Source organism: Argentina anserina, chromosome 3 (assembly GCF_933775445.1).
Source record: "Argentina anserina chromosome 3, drPotAnse1.1, whole genome shotgun sequence".
Taxonomy (NCBI): Eukaryota; Viridiplantae; Streptophyta; class Magnoliopsida; order Rosales; family Rosaceae; genus Argentina; species Argentina anserina.
In genome coordinates, this window is record NC_065874.1 from 26,823,723 (window position 1) to 26,849,145 (window position 25,423).

The 25,423-nt window shown below is 37.7% G+C and overlaps 2 protein-coding genes across 5 annotated transcripts in view; both read right to left on the reverse strand.

The window, feature by feature from the left end:
- Positions 1 to 6,754: 6,754 nt before the first annotated feature.
- LOC126788850 (uncharacterized) lies at positions 6,755 to 7,758 on the reverse strand. The gene is made up of 3 exons (XM_050514860.1): positions 7,620 to 7,758; positions 7,431 to 7,535; positions 6,755 to 7,237 (listed from the first exon to the last, which is right to left on the reverse strand). The coding sequence occupies exons 1-3, from the start codon at positions 7,726 to 7,728 to the stop codon at positions 6,867 to 6,869; spliced, it is 585 nt and encodes a 194-aa protein (XP_050370817.1). The 5' UTR covers positions 7,729 to 7,758; the 3' UTR covers positions 6,755 to 6,866.
- A 3,968-nt stretch (positions 7,759 to 11,726) lies between these two features.
- LOC126785649 (uncharacterized) overlaps positions 11,727 to 25,423 on the reverse strand; it is a 55,349-nt gene continuing 41,652 nt past the window's right edge. Inside the window, exons 1-3 of one of the 4 annotated variants that reach the window (XM_050511259.1) lie at positions 14,870 to 15,624; positions 13,085 to 13,857; positions 11,727 to 12,546 (exon numbers count right to left, since the gene is read on the reverse strand). In XM_050511259.1, the coding sequence (XP_050367216.1) occupies positions 11,874 to 12,546; positions 13,085 to 13,857; positions 14,870 to 15,595 (2,172 nt within the window). In that variant the 5' untranslated portion in view covers positions 15,596 to 15,624 and the 3' untranslated portion in view covers positions 11,727 to 11,873. Of the gene's footprint in view, positions 12,547 to 13,084; positions 13,858 to 14,869; positions 15,625 to 25,423 lie in introns of those variants that run through there. The other 3 variants (XM_050511260.1, XM_050511258.1, XM_050511255.1) reach the window with 3 other exon arrangements.

The following is a 25,423-nucleotide window of genomic DNA, read 5'->3' on the forward strand; positions in this document are numbered from 1 at the left end:
ACAATTGCATCAGCTAATATCAAGCTCGCACATTTATTCTATAAATTTGGCTACTTCTCAGCTTATAGTTATATGCCTCTATTGAGATTAGCAGCCGCGATTTTAAATTAGTGTGATGATTTTTATTATTTGTTTAATTTGTTAGCTTTTGTATTGTAACGTTTGTTGTTTGTTAATTTATGTTATAGACTTAAGTGTAAACCGAGTTGTTAAATCTTGTTGTATTTAGCAAAATAACTATTTTATATTCATTTTTCTTAGAAAAAGAAAAATTAGATGGCTATGGGAGAGAGAAAAACTATTTAAATGACACCTATATTTGAAATTCATAAATAACTGTCACGTTCATTAATATGATGACCTTCGTTATTTAGTTTTGCATGTAAGTCCTAAACATAGACACCAGTCCGACAATGACATAGCACCAACATTATTATACTAAAGTTCACAACTCCTCAACCGGCCGGATCGGGCCTTAATACATTTAAATAAGTGACGGATCGGGTCGGACCGAGTATTTTCATAAATATGAAAATCCAAGCTCGCACACCTAAAGCGGGTATTGTGAGCTTGTATTAGAGAAAAAAACATAATACTATAATTTAAAGGTTTGAAACAATAAAATAATTATTATAAAACATTCTTAAAAAAATCACAAATAAATTCTAGTTTCGAATATTGCCGATCGACACCAGTAGATGTGATCGATATATATATATTTAGGAACCCTGTAAAAATTTCATCCGTTTTAAACATAGTTTGACATTCCGTACGTACGGTCAACAAAAAAAAAGACGTTTTGACATAATAAAACCTCATTGACCGGGACTTTACCAAAAGGGTTTCCTCGTTGCGACCACGCACGATCGGTGACAAAAATTAGGTGATTTCAAATATGTAAATAGTTTTCCGCATTCGCATCTTGGTAATGCATCCCCCTTATGGCCTATTAGTGTTTGTTTTTGGTTTACCGGAAATTTCGACGGTCAATTGAGGTCCGAATTGGATGAAATTTTAAAATTGTCACTAAAGATATATACCGATCACATCGGATGGTATCGATTGATTCTGAGAAAATTACTTCATATAGTCGCTTCATAATGCGATAGTTTTATTATAAAACCTAATATAAAGGTTATGATACATTAGTGGACACTTCAGCAATCGACAAATCCAGTTCGAAATATGATCAATCGACACGAGCGGATGTGATCGATATATATATCTAGGGAACCCTTAAAAATTTCGTCTGTTTTGGATATGGTTTAACCGTTCGTATCATCGGTCAACTAAAAAAGAGGCGTTTTAACATATTGAAACCCCATTAACCGGGGCTTTACCAAATGGATTTCTTCAGTGCGACCGCGCACAATAGGTAACAAAAATTAAGTGATTTCAGATATTTAAAACGGCTGACGGCGTTCGCATATTTGTAATATGTCATCCCTCAGGGCATATTTATAATATGTCATCCCTTAGGGCATATTAATAGTGTTTTTGATTTACCGAAAATTCTGACGGTTAAACAAGGTCTGAATTGGATGAAATTTTTATAGGGTCACTAAATATATATACTGTTCACATCGGCTGGTGTCGATCGATCTCGAGAAGTTTCATTCATATAATCGCTTCATAATGACGGCGTTCGCATATTTGTAATATGTCATCCCTCAGGGCATATTTGTAATATGTCATCCCTCAGGGCATATTTGTAATATGTCATCCCTCAGGGCATATTTGTAATATGTCATCCCTCAGGGCATATTAATAGTGTTTTTGATTTACCGAAAATTCTGACGGTTAAACAAGGTCTGAATTGGATGAAATTTTTACAGGGTCACTAAATATATATACTGTTCACATCGGCTGGTGTCGATCGATCTCGAGAAGTTTCATTCATATAATCGCTTCATAATGACGGCGTTCGCATATTTGTAATATGTCATCCCTCAGGGCATATTTGTAATATGTCATCCCTTAGGGCATATTAATAGTGTTTTTGATTTACCGAAAATTCTGACGGTTAAATAAGGTCTGAATTGGATGAAATTGTTACAGGGTCACTAAATATATATACTGATCACATCGGCTGGTGTCGATCGATCTCGAGAAGTTTCATTCATATAATCGCTTCATAATGCGATAGTTTTATTCAAAATTTAATATAAAGGTTATGACACATTAGTAGACACTTAGGCGATCACCAACTCCAGTTCGAAATATGGTCGAACGACACCAGAAGATGTGATCGGTATATATATTTAGGGACCCCGTAAAAGTTTCGTCCATTTTGGACATAGTTTGACCGTTCGTGCCTACGGTCAACAGAAAAATAGGTGTTTTGACATATTAAAATCCTTATTGATCGGGGCTTTGCTAAATGGGCTTCCTTGGTGCGACCACACACAAAGAGAGGGGATGTACTAGTGGACCTCATGTATATATTCAGAAATTGAGGGGATGTGTGTGGTGCTTATATGGTGTGTTGTGGTCTTGTGTTGGTATGTGAGTGATATGGCAGGCATGCACGTGAGTTTCGATATGTCTATGTTATTATATTGGATGCTTCTATTTTTTACATCAAGGGTGGTAATTATTAGCCTTGTCTGACCTTGTATTTGCTTGTGTTCCTCGGAGAGAAATCCTTGGAAGTAATATTTAAATTTCGTTATTTATAACCATAAATCTCATGCATCAGTTTTTCGTAGTATAGAAAATTAGGGAAGTAATTATAATCAATTACCTTATTTCGGTATTGATTTTTCGTCTGCTCACTCTAACTTGTTTTCGTTTTTAAATTACTTTCTCCTATGCCATTTGTTTTCAACCGCCGAGTTTGCAGGAAAAGTTTGCGGAGGTCAATGGTACCTCGAGTGAGGCATATTCATTCTTGCAGTTTCCACCAGTTTAGTTGTAAGGTTATAGTCTTGCTTTGATAATTTTGAGTTAGTGGTGGAGTTTGGTTTATGTGTTGGGAGCACGGAGGCTCCAAGTATTGAAGTGGATGTGTGAATGTAGAAGTGTCGTTTTTGTGCATGAAAATGTTGACTACTTTCAATAGAAATTATGCCGAAATTTTGGTGTACCTCGTTTGTTAGTGGTCTCCGCACGACATATTCTAGATATTAGGATAATATGTGGGCGGGTTGTGTCATTATGTCAATCCTTATTATTGTACTTGAAATTAAAGACTACCATATTATCAAGTAGCGAAAACAATGTAAGATCCTGAAGCCTTTAATCTCTCCATGTAACTTACTAGTTCAGGATTTCATTAGTAGAATCATAACCAGTGAAGACACAACAACCTACCGTCAAGTCTAAATCTCAAATCGACCCTCTCAAGTCTTTTATTTTTTCTCTCTTATGTTTCACGGAGTAAAGTTATTAGATAATCAACTACTGCATGAGAAAGATCAGATTTTCATAGAAATCGTGGTACTCTAACAAAATCCGTCGAGACATTTACAATCTCATACTGTGGAATTATTTATACTAACTAGTCGCCTAGTGTATGAACAAAATAATATTGCGAACAAAATAATATTGCGAACAAAATGATGATACCTTTATGGTGTAGAGCATGGTGGGTTCAATCATTATAATGGTGGTCCTTATTGCTATACAATATTACTGTATAATTGATATATAAATTGCTCAACACCATATCTACAAGCTGGATCAAGATTACAAGAATATCACACCAACATCTACATGTCGATGAGTCACTCCAACTAATATGTTTCACTTACAATGCCTAAGTTGGTGCCTTAGAAATTAAGTTATCAAGGCCACATGGATTAATCGATGCGTAATAATAATTCAGGAAGAAGAAGCAGCGAGCCACACACTAAATGACCTATCAACTCATGCAATGCCAAAAATCTATAAAGTTGGACGTGACACAAATTATGACTTTTATTTTTGAAAAGAAACACAATTCTTCATGATTTGATCCACATAAAACAAATATTGTTTTCATAAAATAACAAATTAAGCTTGCTAATTTCTTTTTTTATTATCGAATGATGCATATATGATAAAGGGTGTTGTTTACTCATTGTTCACTGACTATTAGGCATCATTATTTAGTCCGCGTATCCGATAAGTCCACGGAGACCCGCAAGTCTGATGAGTTTTTACTCGGCTCGGCCCGGCCCACGAGAAAGTCCGCTTTCCGTGAGTAGAGAGCTGAGCTTAGTTTAGAGATGTGAAACCCGGCCTAACCCGTGGGCCCAGCCCGCACGGCTTAGCCTGTAAAGGCTATCATGTAATACAATATTTTACATACATATTTTATTAGGTTTAGAATAAAACTATCACATTATGAAGCAACTATATGAAAGAAACTTCTCGGGATTGATCGACACCAGCCGATGTGATCGGTATATATATTTAGTGACCCTGTAAAAATTTCATCCAAATCGGACATTCTCTGACCGTCAAAATTTCCGTTAAACCGAAAAACCACTAATATGCCCTAAGGGATGACCTATTACCAAGATGCGAACGCTAAAAGCCGTTTGCATATCTAAAATCACCTAATTTTTGTCACCGATCGTGCACAGTCGCACCGAGAAAACTCATTTGGCGAAGTCCTGGTAAATGAGGTTTTAATATATCAAAATGCCAACTTTTTGGTTGACTGTAGATACGAACAGTCAAACCATGTCCAAAACGGACGAAACTTTTACGGGGTCCCTAAATATATATACTGATTACATCTGTTGGTGTTGATCGACCATATTTCGAACTGGAGTTGTCATTTGCCGAAGTGTCCACTAATATATTATAATATTTATATTAGGTTTAGAATAAAACTATCGCATTATGAAGCGACTATATGAAAAAAACTTCTCAGGACCGATCGACACCAGTAGATGTGATCGATATATATATTTAGTGACCCTGTAAAAATTTCATCAAATTCGGACCTCATTTGACTGTCGAAATTTCCGGTAAAAAAAACCACTAATATGTCATAAGGGAAGACTCATTAACAAGATGCGAACACCGAAAGCCGTGTGCATATAATCATGCGTGGTTGCACCGAGGAAACCTATTTGGCAAAGTCTCGGTCAATGAGGTTTTAATATGTCAAAACACATTTTTTTTGTTGACCGTATATACGGATGGTCAAACCATGTCCAAAACGTACAAAATTTTGACGGGATTCCTAAATATATATATATATATATATATACCGATCACATATGATGGTGTCGATCAACCATATTTCGAACTGGAGTTGTCGATCGCCGATGTGTCTACTAATGTATCATAACCTTTATATTAGGTTTAGATAAAACTATCGCATTATGAAGCGACTATATGAAGGAAATTTCTCGGGATTGATTGACACAAGCCGATGTGATCGGTATATATATTTAGTGACCATGTAAAGATTTCATCAAATTCGGACTTAGTTTGACCGTTGGAATTTCTGGTATACCAAAAACACCACTAATATGTCCTAAGGGAGGCCTCATACCAAGATGTGAATGTTGAAAGCCATTTGCATATTTGAAAATCACATAATTTTTGTCACAAATCGTGCATGGTCGCACTAAGGAAATCTATTTGGCAAAACCCCGGTCAATTGAGTTTTAATATGCCAAAACGCTTATTTTTTTGTTGACTATAGATACAGATAGTCAAACCATGTCCAAAATAGACAAAATTTTTATAGGGTCCCTAAATATATATATCGATCACATCTGGTGGTGTCGATCGATAATATTTCTAAATTAGAATTTATTTGTGATTTTTTTTAGAATGTTTTCCAAAAATTCTTTTATTGTTCAAAACTCTTAATTAAGAGTATTATATTTTTTTATCTAATTACAAACTCGCAAGACCCGACTCACAAAAGCCCGTTTTAAATAAATAGACTTAAATCTTCATATTTATGAAAATATTTGATCTTGCCCCTTGACGAGCCAAATGCCTATTACACCAAACACGCAATAACGTTCAAACTTTTTATATTTTTTCTATTAGAATTTTGACACCTGAACACAAGCTTGGGCTGGGCCGGATCATATGACAGATTAGATGTACAAAAGCAGTAGCCTTAGGGTGAAGTCCTTCATATAATCATCGTTGTATGACTTGTATCTGCTGTGTGTATGCTTCCGAGTTCCGACAACAATGTGTGGAACCAATCTCAATCTCCAAGTAGCCAGTATGAATTTCCTGATATTGTAACTTTCATGTTGTACGTATAAGTATAAATGCTTCATCTGTTATGCATGACAGCATGAGATTGTTGATCCGTAACTGATAGTGATTTCATTAATTAGTATCAGCCAGCTGACTACTAGTAATACCACCAATTGAATAGTGATCATGGATTAAAGATACTAACGTACAATTTGATCATGAAAGTAAAAGACAATTGCGGTAAAGTAAGTTCAATTACATCAATCAGATATATAAAGGATTTCACACTGTTTTTTACTTTACGCACAAGAACTAGTTTTGTGGTCTTAATTCTAACACTAATCATTCTTGATTGTTGCTTCCAAAAACAAAAAACCATTCTTGATTGTTTGTAAATTATTAATGTGAGGAATAGCTAGTGCAAAGAGAGTAATGTTTGTCAAAAGTGCAGTACAGTAGTATATTTTCGTTTGCTTCAGCCCTTCAGGTTCTTACTAAAACACTAAATCATCGGTAATTGATTTAATTAATTTTATAATAATAGATACACACACCACAAATTGATTAAGGATCAATGATCTAGATACCAGCGAACGTAGATCATGGAATTATAAAACTGCAGTACATCAATCGGATATATATGACCGTAAAGTTTAAAATAGTTATCAAGGAACCAGCTAAAGTGGGGATTGACGACACTCAATCTATGCAGCAGCGGCGCCTTTCACTGCATTCTGATCCGGACGATCGCCCGTATCGTCCCAGTCAACGTCATCTAATTCACAATTCCAGCCATCGTCACCCATGTCGGAATCGATGTCTGGATGTATATAGTGATCACCAACTGTATTGCAATCACTACAAAACAACAATTGTTCATAAAGGTACTGTTCCTTGTGGTCACCCTCATTTTTGCACGGGAGAAAATCACATCGGGAACAAAGTGTTACAAATTTTCCCGTTCTGTCAGGGCAGGTCCCGGTGCTGTGATCACAATTATCATCGCAGATCAGACAATAATGTGTATAATTAGATACCTTTGGTTTTTCTACGATGCCACACGTTTGCGATTCTACTGTTAAGTACCAAAGGCAAAAACAAACAAAAAATCAAAACGAGCAACCGATAAAATTGATTATAACTAAATTATTTTCTTCTCTTTTTTCTCTCAAAATTTAGTTGTCAAGAATATTAAAACTCAGGTATCCTAACTCCTATGTCATCAAAAAAAAAATTGTCTCAATAATAAATAGGTATATAGATCATACCAGCAGGGTTAATAGGTTCGATGAGGATTTCCTCCGTTTCTTCTGTTCGAGGATCGCAGATCTTCACCGGTCGTTCAGTTTGGCTGAGTATCGTGGCCGCTGTATCTGTGTCAAAGAGAGGAACTAGTTAGGACTTGGGGTTTAGCGTAAGGATGAGTACGTATATGTATAAATTAGAATAAATAAAACCTTTTCCTCCTCTAGATAGATGAACCGGCCCAAGCAGGAATTCCCTCACGACTTCTGAGACGCTTTCAGTTATAATAGTTGGTACCCTAGGGTGCGGGAGGATCTTCATGGCTTTCGAGGGATGTCTCTGAGAAGTTGAAATTAGGTTTGGCTAGGTTAACAAACTATTGTGAAAAACATAAGGCATGGCTGTTATATATATGATTCATGTTTGTGTTAGATCTGATCTTCTTAAATATCTTTTCCTTATTTGTGCTTTTACTTTCCTTATGCTGTGAGGTTTCCTTAAGTATCACATGTACTAGTTTGTTTTTTTATATTTTTTATTCGTTGCTACACTGATTTTTTTTTCTTGTCCGATAGTAACAAGTAAGTTACAAACACCATTATCCCTATGCAAATAGACTCTGTATAGTTTCAAAACGAATTACCACAAGATCAATGCGCACGGAAAACAAAGCGATTATGTAAACGCAATCCAATCCAAACTGCAGGAGCTCCGAGAGAATGAGTTTAGAACGAGGATAACATTACACTCACCAAAAGCTAGAGCATTATTACGTACAAGAAAATAGAACAAGAACCAAAATCTTATTATTTCCCATTAACGAAACTTATCATGCTATCTGATGATTTCCCTAGTCAAGTTAATCAATTGTTACTTTTTTTACTTGCATGTTAATGTATTAGGATTCCTTGTATCATTCCAGTAGACTTGATAGTTTATTTCCCGATTTAATATTTCCTATTCTTTTAAACTTAAGGAATAGTGTTCTTAGTGTTCTATATAATGAAGTTATTAGATTAGCAATTCAATCACAAAGCCAGATAAAGGTAGTTCGAATACTTTGGCCTTTGCATTCTCGAAGGGACTCTGTGGTATACTCTGATCGATCTTGCATTCTCATAGTACGTACTCTAACTTTTTCAATCGCGTTGTAAAACATAGTAATTAAGTATTTAGACTAATGCATGTTGGATTCTTGAACGATAAACCAGTACTGAAATAGTGAAACCTAGCATTACTAAATATCTTTCGTCAATTCACCTAAAGGGTTTGATATATATATATATATATATATATATATATGTATGTATGTATGTATATATTACAATGTAGTGTCATAATTGCATCAAATTTTCTTCAAATTTAATTGGAATCAACAAATTTGTAAGATCTTTGCTTAATTTCTTCTTAATTTTGAAGCTCTAGAAATTTCACCTCTGATCTCTCGACAGAAATATGGGTTGCACGAGTTCCAAATACTCTTCAGAGGGAGGAGAAACAACAGAATACTCTGGAGAAACGAAAGGGACAACAATTGTTGGTCTTTGGTACGATGAAGGCATCCTAATTGGAGCTGATTCTAGGACATCAAATGAAATAAGGCTTGACAAGCCACTTAGGAGTACAATTCTTTTCCTCTTCATAAGTTCTAATCTTTTCGGCCCTAGCTCTTCCTCGTTTTCTATTTTTCTCTATATTTAACGTACTGTCTCTCTTCTTTTTTGAATATTTCAGTCAACAACGACAAGGTGAAAATGTTTCAAATATCTTCCTATATAATTGCTGTAATGTCCGGGACAGTTATTGATTGCAGGAAGATGTGTCAGAGTGTGAGATCCGAATGTATTATTGAGGTAAGAGTAGTACTTAAAAAACTATATTCGATGATTCTTCCTCATTAATCGGAGAATTGGATACTTACCTCTGCTCTATAATTTTGCTTAAATTTGGAAAAGGGAAAGCTAGTAGTATTCTAACGACAAATAATTATTACTTTTTTGATACAATACAGTTTGAGAAGAATGGTGAATCAGTTGCATATGCATTACAACTAATGTGTGCTCATTTACGGGGTCTGCCTGAAAATATTAAGAACGACAAAGCATTTGGGGTACTCATGGCCGGATGGGATGAACAAGATGTAAGCAAAATTCTTCTTATCGCTTATGCATGCATTCTTCTCGATCATATATTTATGATATGCTGATCGAATTTACTTAAATTGTTGGTTGCAGGGTCTTCAACTTTATCGTATCTTTATAATCAAAGGACGAGTCACGAGTGAACAAATCTACAAAGGGTGTACAACATTGGGATCTGGTTCTAAACATGCTCAAAGAATTTTACAGTCTCGGTAAGTCCTAGTTCTAATTGAGTTTTCGTTCTTTAATTTGTCTCTTTTGTGACTTACCTCGTGATTAATTGTATTGCTAAAATATTCTAGTTATGAGTTCGGCATGAATGGAGATCAGGTTGCTGAGGTGGCCCTAGAAGCATTATATAATTCAACATTCTTTGATAAGTTCACCGGTGGAACTTTGAGACGTAATATTTCTATCTATTCATTTACTTATTTACATGGAAACCATAAGTTCACCATAACGGTTATCCATGTTTGTGCATCTTTATACAGGGTATAAGATTGAAACAGGAAAACCATTTATAGCAATGCGTGGAGTTGACCCTTTCGATGTCCCAAACCCTAGGGTTCGCTCACGCTTTGATAGTCAATATTACTCGCTCCAAGAATATGAATCGAGGATACTTTTCCTGATTTATTCTACGAGGTTCACAGAACCACTTCGCACATACCAACTCATTAATCATTTCAGGTGCATGTGTAAACCATGTTAAGATTTCTCTACTCCGCAGATATCATACATTAATTTTTTTTTATGCGTCTCTTTTATTTAATGTTTGTGTTTTTGACAGGAAATGTGGTGGAAAAGAAGCAGTAGCAGCTCATTTAGTAGTAAAGAAGATGGATTTCTACTTCCACCGGGTCGTGTTCAAGTCGAAAGAGGACGCTTTGAAAGTATGGAATTATGTGGGGAAGAACTCTGAGGCCTCCCATCATACTCGTGATACTTTCGAGCTCCTCCAATATTTCCCACACCGACTTGATTTGGAGAGTGATGTGCCGGTTTATGTGAATGAGAGTTCTGAGAAGTTGTTGCAGCTCATACATAACTCAAATTAATAAATTAGTTAAAAGATAGATCTTGGGATACATATTGTTGAATTTTGTTTGTGGTCTGTTTAGAATAGCAAGCATATGTAAACGATTTCACAGACTCAATTTTGCACTTTCCCCTTAATCAGCTATTCACGCACTTACTAGTATTATTGTAATCAGCAATTTGGAGAATTACACAGACCCACTTAGGACTATTCTGGACGGCGCCCAGTGCGTTAGTAAAAACAGCGTTAGCTGTAAAATAGATGCACCCTCTAATCAGTAGCTTTCCAGGCTTTAGTGCATTGTTCCTCCTCAAGGCATAGCTGCCACAACTCGTTACTTCCAAGGCTCGACGTTGTCTGGAATTAAAGAGAGAAAGTGGAAGGATTGGGTTCCAATAGCAGAGATGAACATAAGAAGAGATGAAAATGGAATTGGATTCAATTTTTATGAAACTGGGCACAAATTGAATCGGGTTTCTTTCTCTTTAAGAATTAAGCTTGCCAAAAGAGAATGAAAAGCTGATCGGAGTCTCAAACGAATCCTTGCTGGGAAGCAAGATAATCGACGGCGGAGGTAGGTTGCAGCGTCGATATAAAGATTAGATTCTTATTTTGGGGGAAAAAGAAGAACTCGAATTAAGGAGAAGAGTGAGAGGTCTGGGTTTACGGAATTGGAAAGGAATTAAACTCGTCGGAGCCTTGATCGATCGGTGGAGTTCCTCCTTGGATTGTTTACTGTTATACTGTACCAGTCTTCGATTGAAGGGCAAATCAGGGTGCATGTTGGATTTGCTAGCATGGTTGAGACGGTGGAGATAAGGAAAAGATGATGGTTGGTGATGCTTGCCGGTCTCGCCGATCGGTGTAGAAGAAGGTGGCGGTGCACAAGTGCAGAATGAAAATAAAAGAAAAGAGAGTTCGTTTAAAAGTCTTACCTTCTACGAGTTAACGATGGCAGTTTCTTAACCAATCATGTACTGACACGTGTCGTGGGCGCTTACCAGAGTTCTTCGTTTTATTCAAATTCGCTCCACATCGTGAATTTGCTGAGTTCGTCGGTTTTTATCACCAAAAAAATTCATGGCATTCAGACTAAAGCCTAGCTTAAGTAATTGCAGTAATGAAGAAGATGAAGAGGGGGAGGGAGAGAGAATCATGCTCAAGGATATTAGCCAAAAAGATTCATGTTCTTGGAGAAATGAATACAACGCTAACCATTATGAAGAAATCAAAGAAAAGGAGACGGAACAAGGATATTAGCCTGAACCTCTTTTAGTCTGATCCACCTAGTCATAGTAGTCATAATCATCGTAATCATCTTGGGGCGGTACCTGTCCTGGCTGTTCATAGTAGTCATAATCCTGATGTTGATGCATTTGTCTTGGCTCTTCATGCCGCACCTGTCGTGGCTGCTCACGTCTAATGGGCTGTGCCTGTCTTGGCGGTTCATAGTAGTTATAACCCTGTTGTTGCCGTACCTGTCGTGGCTGTTCACGTCTAATGGGCTGTGCCTGTCTTGGTCGTTCGAAGTAGTTATAACCCAGTTGTTGCCGTACCTGTCGTGGCTGTTCACGTCTAATGGGCTGTGCCTGTCGTGGCTGTTCGTGTACAACAGGTTGTCGTTGCTGCTGCTGTATATTGGGCTGCAGCTGCACACGTACATGTCCTTGATGTGGCTGTTCATGTATGACATATGGTACTTGTTGTGGAATAATGGGCTGCTGCACTTGAAATCTTTGAGGTTGATGATGTCCAATGGGCTGTCCTTGTCGTTGGTGTTCACGTCTGATGGGACGCTGCACTTGTTGGGGCGCCTGCCGTGGTTGCTCACGTATAATGGGCAGGACTTGTTGTGGCTGTTCACGTATAATGTTGCGCAAATCCCAGATAGGGCAGGAACATGTTGGTTTCTTGTTATCCCATTCAGCTCCACAAGTATAGCAGAACTCATAGCCACATCTACAAAGACAATGCAAGTATGGAACAGACCACAAGAATCAGTAATTTGGTACAAAGGTGACAGTGCAGGCGGGCAGCATCGAAAAAAAAAACACTTTTGTACTTTGAGGGTTTACAATATTCTTTTCTTGAATAGAAGGTGAGCAAAATGCGGTGCAGTGATCAAAGAAAATATATATACTAAAGGAAAAAAAAAGCACAAAATTTATCTGAGGGATACAAGTTGTTAGTATATCATCGAGATCTTACAAATTCAAAATCAGAGTGTTAACATGCTAGGCTTTTGAATTTCTTCAATTGTAGAAAAGAAGATGGTTAACCACCATTTTTATGCCACAGTCATTAGCTATATCCACTCTCGCACATAAATTGATACCATTTAGCAAAGTAGCTGATCTAGCTAAAGCAGGGTATACATACCACACAAAAATAACTAGTTTAAGGTTATACACAAGATGACATAACAAGTCAATAAGATAGAGACAATGAAAAGACACAAGACAAGTCAAACAGGAGAGAACGGAGATTAGTATAGTACCTGCAGGTAATGTGGTAGCAACCTTCTGCAAGTTCTACCATATTCTTGCACATAACACACTGGCGCCAGCGTTTCTTTGTAGCCAAAGATTTCAGCAACTGATCTTCTGAACGCGGATAAGGATGTGATCTTTTGTAATCATAGCAAGTCATATTGGAATGCCATGGGACTTTGCAATTAAAACAAAAATAGGAATGGCATTTCATGCATCTCCTGGCTCCAGATTGTTCAGCACCGGCATAATAGCTGTTTGTATATTGCAACACCTCCTGTTTGGACATTAATGCAGAACACCTGGGATTTGGACAATAAACTTTCTCTGTGACAGGAATAGATGATTCTTTGATTCTTTGGCTCATAACCTCAACTAGTTTAGGTGCCAAGAATTGTGCGCAGCTTTCAATATTGACCTCAGATTTACAGCCTTCATGAGGGCACTGTGCCATCTGCCCATTAAGCAACTTAACTTCTACATGCTGTTTCATGCAAGTAAAGCAGTATCTGTGCAGACAACCATCAATTGAAAACATTTTACCAACATCAGTGTCCTCAAAACAGATTACACAAGTTTCCTTCAAAGATTTCCCATTGCTAGTTTCTGCGGGCCAGGTGATTTGAGAAACTATAGCCTCTCTTGCAAATTGAAATGCAAACTTAATGTCACTACGCGCCACAAGAGAAGGGCTGCAATATTCAAATTTTCTTCGTAGAAGTCCCAGTTGATTGACTAATGTTGCCATCTTGCTGTTCCCAGGAACTACTCTGCCTGTAACCTGAATTTATGAAAGAAACTGTTTTATATCAGCAGTGTGAAAGACACATGCACAGTCGGCACAAATATATATTCCTAAAGCAATGACAGAACAATACATCATCAATGCAACTTAAAAAATTTACAAAAGCATAATAGTACACCTCCGACTGCAGCGTTGAAGACGGTGAAATTTGAAAACCTATCTTGTATTTACTAGTAAGGGCTAGCACATTCAAAAACTTTTAACATTGCAATTGAAATTGTGTTAATAGGTTATATCATAAAAACTATCAACTCCCAAAATTTCAAGTTGTATGGGGAGGACCTTACAGCGTCCGCAGAAAGTTAAATTAACCAATTCCACCGACCAGAATGGCTAAAAACCAAGAAAAGGAACCAGATTGATGTCATTCATTTTGTCACACTTGTCATAATAATCCATTTTTTCCTCTGTAATTGGTCAAAATATTTTACCTACATAAATTATCCAATAAAAAATCTACAAAAAAAGACAACTCAGGGAAGCAATAAGTCAGCAGAGATTGTAGCGAGAAATCCAGACCGGGAACTATACAGAAATTAAACCAAAAATTCAAAAACAAAAGATAGCATTCCAATACATGTGGATTGGTGCGAATCTAATTAACCCGCAACACAAGAACATACAATGACAGAAAAAAATAAATTATGTCTTGACATATACTCCTAGATCTCTCATATTTTAAAAAGCATGGATGGGAATTTTTTTTCCAGCCACAACGAGAGCTATGCTCAATTCCGGTAACCACTCTCCATATCCACTTCCAAGCCAAACAAATACACAACATTTCCCCTATCTAAGTAACCAAAACTTGCAGCAAAGAATGCACACCACTGACCCAATCACAATTGGTAGAAAATAAAGAGCTACATTGAAATTACATATGCATCAGTGAACACTAAAAAATAAACAAACAATCAATCAATCAACTAGCGAAACAAGAAGATAGAACAAAACACAAATCTTTACTTGATACTAACAAAAAACTCACATATTGGTAAAGCATGTATCCATCACAGAAAAATGTCACATTTCTCAATTCTAAACTAAGAGCAGTATTGAGCCCTTCAATTAGAGCCTCAATCTCCACAGCCTCATTGCTCATCACCACACCACCATCAAACGCCTCCAGAATCTTCCTCGCCTCGAAAATCAGATTATCTCTAGGATCACATATCGCCACCCCAGCTCCGGCCACCACCACCTTCGAGTCCCTAACCACCTCTTCTCCAACCAAGCCCTTACAATACAGCCTCAAACACTCACTCTCCACCGCCGCCGACGACGAACCGCCTCCGTCGGCATAGTACGGCTTCTCGTAGTTATCGCCGTACTCGCTCCAGTAGTCCTCCGGCGCGTCGCGGACCTCGGCGGCGAAATTCTGGTCGTGGATTCTCCGGTCGAGGTCTTCCTTGGCCTTGCGGACTTCGAGGAGGGAGCGCTCGTGGTCCTCGTATTCCTGCGCGAATTTCTCGATGTCTTCGAGCATGAGCGCGGCGGAGAGGTCGAGTGTGTCGTCGTGGAGGGGCAGCGGAGGCGGAGGAGGGGGGCGGGAGGAGGAGGAGGGGTGGTGGGAGAGGGAGGCGGACATGGCTTCCTGCATTTGGAGAGAGAAGGCGATGTCGAGGTCGGAGTCTAGGGTTTTGGCGGCCATGAGTTCGTGGCGTTGCTCGGAGAGGATGGTGTGGAGGTCGTCTCTGTACGCCGGGGTCGCCATGGTTAGAGAGAGAGACTGAGAGACTGAAACTGAAAATTAAAGAGTAGGTTTTGCTAGAGAATAAACTCTAAAGAGACTTCTCTGCCACGTTTGCAACTTGATTTTTGGACTTTTTGTTAGTCTTCGTTTCAAAAAAAATATAAGTAGTCTTTGGCGAGTATGTCCGCAAATTCTATCGGCAACGCTGGAAATGTTAAAAGTTGGCCCGTAAAATAGGCAGGAGAGAGTTGGTCCGGCATAAGATAAAAAGACCCACATACTGTCTGATCTATGTTTCTATCATCCTAAGTGTAAAATGGGCAGGGCAGGACAGGACTGGTCAAATCAAAATATGTGAAGTCTAAGTCTGTTTTTTGAGCGGATAAAATTTGGGCTTAAAAAACATGCACATTGACTGATCTACACTTGAGTCGTCATTTTAAAATAATAAAATATTTTAACTTTCATTTGAAAAAAAATTGATTGAGATAGGAGTTGAACTCATGAACCCCTTATTCTAATAATAACACATTTGTCAATTGAACCGACAAAATTTACTAATTATACCAATCACTCATAAATTAATAATAAAATGTAAGATTGAGAATGTGACGATCCTATAATATACCATATGGGTAGGGCTTTGGGTCGGCGCATGGTTTGAAAAGTGTTACACATACCTACCCATTCCAAAACGGGCCAAGTATAGCCCGCCCATTAGTTTGGGTCAAGCTGGCCCGCGGCCCAAATTTCTGAGCTAAGTTTGGGTATGTCCGTTGGTTTCGGGCTTAATTTACAAGCATAATTAAAATAGGGTAAATAAAAACTGCTTTACTTTCCACAAGAGAGAATTCAACAAACAGTACAACAACTATTGGTCATTTGAACTTTTAGTACCTCATATTTGAAAACTATCGCATTGGTACCTCAAGTTTCTATTTCAGCTTAATTGTAGTTCATTCTGTCAATTAACATTGTTAGTGGCTTCATCTCCCACTAATTTTTAGGGCATTTTCGTGACTTCATTTCTCTCCGATTTCATCTTTCATTTCCCTCCAATTTCAACTTCTATTAAAAAAACAAGTTGATTAATTTATATCATTTCATTAAATTTAATAAGTATCATTCATTTACCACAACTATTACAAACAAGTTAAAGTTTACAATTACAAAATAATCCAACATATATTTCATATTGTATATATTCATCAACCAACAACCATATTGTTATAATAATATGCTCAAAAACTCTATTATAGACATTTAAATATTTCAAAAGCAAAAAATGCCTATATAACAATTGGCTTGAATGGTAGAAAATGTTGGCTATAAACTAAGTGAAATCAGTGAGAAATAAAATGACGATAATGCCCTTAAACATTGGTGGGAAATAAAGCCACCAACGGTATTAATTGACGGAATGAACTAAAATTAGGTTGAATAGAAACTTGAGGTACCGATGTGATAGTTTTCAAATGTGAGGTACTAAAAGTTTGAATGGTCAATAATTGGGATACTGTTTGTTGAATTCTCCCTTTCCATAAGCCGAAATGCCAAGATGACCCGCATAAAAAAGATAGTCAGAAGACCATCACGTGAAGAGTAAAGAGGTGATGCCTCCCTCTTTTTATCTTGAATTCCTTGTTTTTAATATTCTAAAATAAGATATGTGTTTTGCATGTCTTGTAATGAGTAGCATGTCTTGTAATCCTCTTGTAGTTAAGCATGCATGTCATGCATAAGCTTGTATAAAAAGAAGGTAGAAGCTGAAGAAAGGTAGAGAATAAAAAAGACATCAGAGAAACCAAGATGCTTGAAGCCTTTAGACATAGCCTTCTTTTATAAACATTTTCTCCGTGAGGAAATTTGTAAACCCTTTCAATATCAATAAAAGTTATTCTTTCCAAGATCAACTACTTTCATCTAATCTCTATCAATCAACATGTGAATTGTAGATAGTCTTGATGTTCATCCTCCACCTAGCAGTAGATTAAAACAGTAGTTGTGCACTTGTTTACATATTCATCCCTTCTGGTTGAAGAGAAGATTGTAGTTATAACTACTAGCACAACCAAGTAAGCTCCTCTCTCTCTCTCTCTCTCTCTCTCTCTCTCCTTTTGTTTTTCCTAGGCAGACTTTCTAGTCTAAAACAGGGAAACCATATTGTTATTATGTTATTATTTAGCTAAACTATTGATCTTGCATTATTTTTTAAGAGTGTTGTTTTGAAATTCACATGCATACCAAGATAACTATTAAAAAAATAGTCAAGAGACTTTTGAGTCTAAGGACCTCGGTTTCTGCGTTTGTTTAGCTCATAAGTTGTTTGTGTCAGTAGTCTTAAGCCATTGTCCATATTCAAGGCTTAATCTTTAATAGGAGTTTTCAGATATACATTCAACCTTAGGACAACCCCATTCTGATTTGGTATCAGAGCTGTAGTTTAGCTCTATAATAATATAATTGAGACAGTAAAATACCTTGAGGACATAAGTCATAAAACACAAAAACAAGAAAACCCAAAAAATTGATGATTGAGTATTTAAACTTAGAGATTACTAAATAACATAAAAGAAAAACAATTGTAGACCAAAATACTTTAACTTGTTATTTTCCACGGAAAAATAATAAGCATATTTTACACAGAAAAAAAGAGCATCCATTAACTAATAGTGTTCTAGATCTTTTAATAAGTCAAGTAAAAAATATAACATTAGAATATAACAAGCATAATCAAAATTTACAGCTTTTATTATAATATTTCTAAAAAAACTTCTTACAAATCATTAACCAAAACTTAACCTATATCTAGGTTCAACTAGATAATAATAATAAAAATATACAAAGTTTTCCGAATAGAATAGAAATAAGAGAGCTTGTAGACTTAATCGAAACAAACCAAAGCAAATAGAACTGCATTCCCTAAAAATAATTGAAAATCTTAAAATAGAAGTACATAAAATAAAATCAGTACAAAAATAATTAATTGAGCAAGTAGAAAAATTACATAATAAAATAGATAAACTGTTAGTTTAATAAACAACTCCATCTATAATAGAACATTACAAGAAGCTAAGAACTTTGATAAAGAACCAATAGAAAATTCAGATTTCACAACTACTGTACCTAACAACAATATTCCAATAAGACAAAATAATGTCATTATACAATTATTAGTAAACTTAGCAAGTAAAGTAGATTACCTCGAAGAGAAACTAAATCACCTCGAGCACAAAATAAATCTCCGCAAAGATAAGATAAATCATCTCGAAGAGCAAATAAACAATAGTTCAACTTCTCTGTTAGTAGAAAAATTAAAAAAATTAACCTTAAACACAAACAATAATATAAGAAAAGGAAAATCAAATCCTTTTGATAATACGAAATTGAACTTTTTAAACGAAAACGTAAAGAAATGGTAAGAATAGAAGGCATATATCATAATGAAGAAGAAGCACAAGAATTCCTTAGAAATAGACTTTTAAGATCACATAGAAAATCAACATAATTTATATCACTTAGATAGATTTGAAAGCAAAAACAACATAGTAAGCAATGTAAGTCAATATGATATAGGTTGCATAGATAAATAAGTTACTTTAAATTTATTGAGCAATTCAATTCAGGAATTGAACAACTTAGAAAATTAATTATTCACAAATACATATATGGACTATATTAATCGGTATAATAGGATTACCTAGAACACAAGTTGGTACTAAAGCATTAGTATAAATATATGATGATAGATGAGATAACCATCAACAAGCAGCAATAGCAATAGCAGAAGTAAAATTGAGCACTTATTTAGCAATTATAGGTTGCATTCCAAACTATGTCATGAATATTAAAGAATTTAGCAAATATATTAAAGTGAGTGTAGAACGCGAATCTGAAAATAAGTAAGAGAATGCAGACACGTGTACAAATAAATGTAATTTATTGAATATCAAGCGCGGGGTTACAATCTTTGGTGAACTCCTCTGATTCTATCTCCGTATGTGATTTGGCTCAAGGGTGACATGCACTTGATCTTGAGGATTTGAGTTTGGTTTGGATTTGATTTGATGAAGAACGAGCGATTTGGCCGCTTGATGATTCTTCGTGGACTTGAGGTTGGATTTGGATTTGATGAAGAATGAGCGATTTGGCCGCTTGATGATTCTTCGTGGACTTGAGGTTGAATTTGGATTTGATGAAGAACGAGCGATTTGGTGGCTTGACGATTCTTCGTGGATTTGATGATCTTCGTGGACTTGAGAGACTTCGGGATTTGTCGAGAGTGATCCTTGCTCAAGTGATTTCTCTCCTTCTCCAAGTCTCAAAAAATCCCCCCCTTCTCTTCATGTTGAAGGGGTGTATTTATAGTGTCAAGGTTTCTATTTTGTAGAATATTTTAATGACACTAAAATAATAAATTCTTTAATTGTATAATTAAATCAATATGTATTTTCCAATTAATTTAAAATTAGTTATTCTCATAACTAAATTAAACAGAAAATAATTGATTTAATTATGACCGTTAAGAAATTTATTGATTTAATCAAATGTCCGATTGCCATTTCGAATCGTCAATAAAATTCAATTTTTCGGAATCACGTAGTTTTGATTACGATCATCCGTTTATGTGCTGACACGAGTTTTATTCATATCCGCACTAACTTTGTTGACTTTCGGCCACGTGTGCAATTTTGTCGGGCTCTTGGTCGATTTAATTTTTTAACGAAGATAATTTACTTCATTAAATTTCATGTGTCTACAAATGCCCCCACTTCAAGTCGTGTTGCAGGTATGTCATCATCACGTACCGAAAGCGCAACTTGAAGTATGCACTTTAATTTGGAGAATTTGTAGAGCTGGCTTCTGAGGCTCCGTAAATTTTGTAGTAAGTCTTTCCATCACTGCAGAATGTAGATATTTCCTAGTACCTTGAGAATATAGACAGATCTTCTTGTCCGAATATGACTTCTGATTGACAATATAGACCTTGAGAATAGTATTAGCCACTAACAATTAGTCCTTCAGTTCTTCCCCATCCTTTTTTAATTAGTAAAATGTGACTTCAATCAAATACTCAGAAGTTGTTGCAATGTAGAGATGAGTCATTTCCTTTACTCACGTGATTTAGCTTCTTTCTCCGGCTTTTAAGTTGTACCAAAAGTTAAAAAAATCATCCACTTCCTCATATATATATATACATATATATAGTAGCCATCATCTCCATCCGTTCTGGCCTTTTATGTAACCCTTGCATTTTGCCTTTCCATCCACCTATTATCAGGTGATTTAGCTTCTCTCTCCAGCTTTTGAAGCTGTACTAAAAGTTATAAAAAAAAAACATCCACTTCTTTTAATGTATTGTCATCCCCTAAAGATGGAATTGGTTGGTTCCGTTCCTCATAAAAGCATGATCAAATACCTTGAATGCAGAGCACATTTAGTGGGAGTGTATCATCAAACTCGTCAGTGAAGTCATAAATTATTCTCTTCACATGGTCAATCAAAACCTCATACGCTTCCTGAATGAGCTTAAAGTGGATCTCTATCTCATCCTTCTTAGCATCTTCAGTTTCCTCCGCAAGAAGAAGGGATACCTGCTTGTCAGGATGAGACTTCAACACAGTCTCATGGTAGCTTTTCCTTATCTGCTCCTCTGTGGCATGATCCTGTTGTTGCTTCCGTTCACCATCCGAATTTTTTTTTACTGCTGCTATATGAATCAAACGACGGCAGGGACGTCTGCTCCTTATCAGCCACCTTCACATCTTCAGTGCTAGCACAATGTATTGTTCCCCACTGAAATTGTTACCCATCTACCAATAAATGGAGAATCGATGCAATGCTTTATGGGAACTTGAAAATTGGCTGGAGGGCTGCACATGGAACGCTGAAGTTGTACAATTGTTCCTCCATCGAAAGTTCTGGTTGCACATGGATTTTTAAATGGTACACGGACTGCAAGTTTCCACTTTGTCCCTATTTTTGTAGGCTATCATGGTATCGAGTTCCTATCACAACCACCAAACGTGCTGACAAGGGCACTCTCCAACATAGTGTACTGCTCATGACACATGACTGAATATACCCGACCTAAAAAGTGCTGACACAATGTCTTGATCATCATTGCTTAGTCCCTCGTGCAAGAATCCCACTCCATGCCGCAAACAGTCGTGCAATTTCTTATTGCTGATTTTCTCAGAGAAAGGCTCAATATCATCTAAAGATCGCAGCATAAGCGAGGAGTTCCCACCACACTCACCATTGGAGTAATTTATCAGATCCTGAGCCGTTTGCTGGACATGTTTCTTGTAGGAACACATGTATGAGCTGGTTTTCCATTCTTGGCACGTTGAAGTGTGTGTTGGTTTTGTCATAGCCTGCATTCTTACTGGTCAAAGGAAAAGCCTGCATATTATGGAAGCCTAGGCAGAGACAAAATGATGAAGACACTCACTTCTAGGTAGACAATTTGTCTCAAAAGTTTCAATATGCAGCTTCAGCACAAAAAGAATTTCATTCTCTCTCTTTTTCTGACATCTCGGCATAGGTTTGCTCATAACCTCTTTTTTTTTCTTGGCATGCTTTCTTGTTAGGCTCGGTGGTTCTTCACGTTAGGTAATGATAGCAGTGTCATATAATATGCATGCCAATATAATATTGAGCAGAGACTAGGGGTTTATAAGGATGTAGTAAGTTAAGATCTAAACCAAGAATTGCAAGAACAAGCCATCTGTGATTGCCTGCTTCTGCTATGCAACACCAACTCCTCCAAGGTACTCAGCCTCAGCGCCAGCTTTTGCCCTTTTTGACTTGAAGCACCTTCTCGACCTCTTTGTACTGCTGAATTCATTTCAAGGGCTTCCCATGCTTTTTTTTGCAAGTGATCGGTTCCTTGTGCTTTTCCTCTGACCGTAAGCAATAAACTGCTGCTCTTCTATACTTCAAACTTCAAACTTCAAGTGATCGGTAATTTTTTTAATTTTTTAATTTTTTTTGAAACATTCAGAATATGGAATGAACAACACCTCCTTGAATGTCTTCATGAGCAGCTTGGTTACTTTAGCTTGGAGATCGGTGGTAATGTGGTCTCCAAGAGTTATGACAACAAGGTATGGAGACTGTAAGCGCATGCTCTAAAAAAAACAATAAGGATACAAGTATGGATTATTGTTCTCCTTCTACAGATTCTAGTTCTCGGCAGGAAGCTCCTCGGCTGCTCGGCAGGAAGCTCCTCAGTTGCTTGGTAGGAAGCTACTCGGCATGAAGCTCCTCAGCTGCTCGGCATGAAGCTCCTCGGCAAGAAGCTCCTCAGCCAACTTCATATTCTTTTCTTGCAGCCTTAAACATTCTATAATTACTTTATCAAGCTCCTCATATTTCACATGAAGCTTCAGTTCCAAGGGTACTTGTTACTTCAAGGCTTCGTTCTTTGATGCAACTGCATCATTTTTTTTAATGCCACTTCTTTATTTGCCTGCTCCTTGCATAAAGAAAGGTCCTCAGTCAACTCCTTGAGACTTTGCTATCATACTTCACTTGATTTCTTAACCGGTGATAACTTGCCACCACGTCGTCCGGCACCACCTTCGTTCGGCAAAGCGGACACGTTGCCCAGTACTGCTGCAAACACTTGTCAACGCAGGCCCGGTGATACCTGTGCTTACATTTCAGCTCCCTGATCTTCTCCCCCTCTTCGAACTCCGACAAGCACACCGAGCACTCCTCGTGAGCCATCATCTTGTTCACCCTCGAAGTCGTCATCCTTGTCAGCCCCATCACCGTCCTTACACCCAACTCGGAGAAACGCGTCATCACCACAGCGCAATACCTCAAGCTCATTGAACAGAAGAACCCCACGGTCTCCTACGCGAGCAAGAAGCAGAAACTTGAGTCTGCATGATTATGGCGGGTGTGGTTTTTTTTTTTATTCAATCATTGATTGATTACATGCGGTTGTGCTCTTGTGCAACCCCACTGACTTTGACTTTTTTTTAATGGCTGACTTTTTTTTACCGGTTCAACTTTGACTTTTTTTTTGTAGGATTTTAACAACAATCAGAGCGCTGCGGTCAATCGAACCATTCGACTTCTTTCGAAACGCGTTGATTTCTGGCGGATTTGAAGAACGTAGACGACCTAATCGCTTGACTGCTCTCATTTCGTAGACTTGACGGCAGTCAATAAAAGCGGATTAGGCTTTACGCATCACATTCACCATGGTGGCTTTCAAGAGTTTCAAGGACGGGACAATCACTATCCTCGACGATATTGAAGATCAGCAACAAGAAGGCACCACTATAACTGTATATCCCTCTCTTACTGGGCCATTCGCTCTTAAAGCTCCATTCCATGGCAGTTCCACTCCCATCTCGCAGTGGACTCACGCGGTGAACCGTCAAGTAGCCAGCTTTCGATCGTCTAAGTCAGGCAATGAGGAGTTAAGTTCAGACGTTTTGATGTTGAAGTCTGCACGTTGTGACGAAGAGGCTCCCACGGTGTCATTCAAACTTCTCAACGACTCTATATCCAACAATTCTGCGCGATGGGGTACTTTTCGAACTACCGGCGGTTTTACCTACACAGAGTGCTACTGGGAGTGGGTAGAAGATGTTTTGAGCCGAAACAAAGACCTCATCAAGAAAACAGGCCTCTATCGAGCAGTATTTGCGTCGTTGTTCAACTACGATCGTTTTCCTCCTGTTGTGCGAGCTTTTTGTGAGTATTGGTGCCCTGCTACAAATACTCTGCACACATCACAAGGGGAGATGTCTATATCTCTTTTGGACCTTGAGCATATTGGAGGCTTGCCTATCCTTGGGAGGTTTTATGACGAAGTTGTTCCACCCATTGACGAGTTTTCTGCAAAGAGTAAAGAAGGGGAGCTTCTCATCCCCGAGAGCTGTCGTTATTTGTTTCTTGCTTACCATAGGTTGCGCAAGAGGGAGCGTGGAAATGTGAAGATAGCTACGTGGATACGGTATTGGTACAAAGGCGAGATGAGATACAAGAGGCCTGTTACCAAGAGTACCCGAAATAAGAGGGACGCGCCCACTAATACTCATGATCCATCCGGCGTTATTCCGGGGATTCGCCGGCGAACTCTGGAAGATCTTTTACCATTCGAGGACTTAGGCGTAGAAGAAGTAAGCATAGAATCTGTTTATCTCTCTGCCTTTTATGTGTGCTGGCTTTGTTTATTCGTATTCCCGAAGAGTGATCCAGGTTTTATTCGTCCGGGAGTTTTCAAGATCGCTCACAGAATGGCGCGAGGTCAACGCTACTGTCTAGCGGTTCCCGTGTTGGCGAATATATACCAGGGTTTAAATGCCATATCCGCGTCGACTGATCCGGGAAGCTGTCCAACTGTGCTCCCTTTTCATTACTTATATGGGTGGTTGGGGGAGTATTTCAGCACTCATTTCTTCTCTCGACATCCAGAAAACTTCAGGCCTTTAATGGTTCATATTTCAGGGGAATTGTCGGCAAAAAATTTTGATGACGAACGGGCCCGTGCCTTGTTTACCGCTTGTGATAATGTCCGGATGGGACGATTTGCCAAAGTTTCAAGTGTGCGCAAACTGATCGTTGACACCCACGGAGCCCTTCCTTCAGATTCCATCTATCTCATTAGCCTTCGCTCCGGATTTGTGTCTCTACGGCAAGATAGTTGGCGAGTAGTCGAACCCTATAACCCTCAGCGATTCAGTCGACAATTCGGATATGTTCAGGGTGTCCCCGGAGATTTCCAAAGAGATAGTCGACCCATACCTTTGACCCAGACATACTCGCTTTGGGACAGCTTGACGAAGCTTGGCACAAAAGGTGAGGTAATTTTGCCTATGAAAAGTG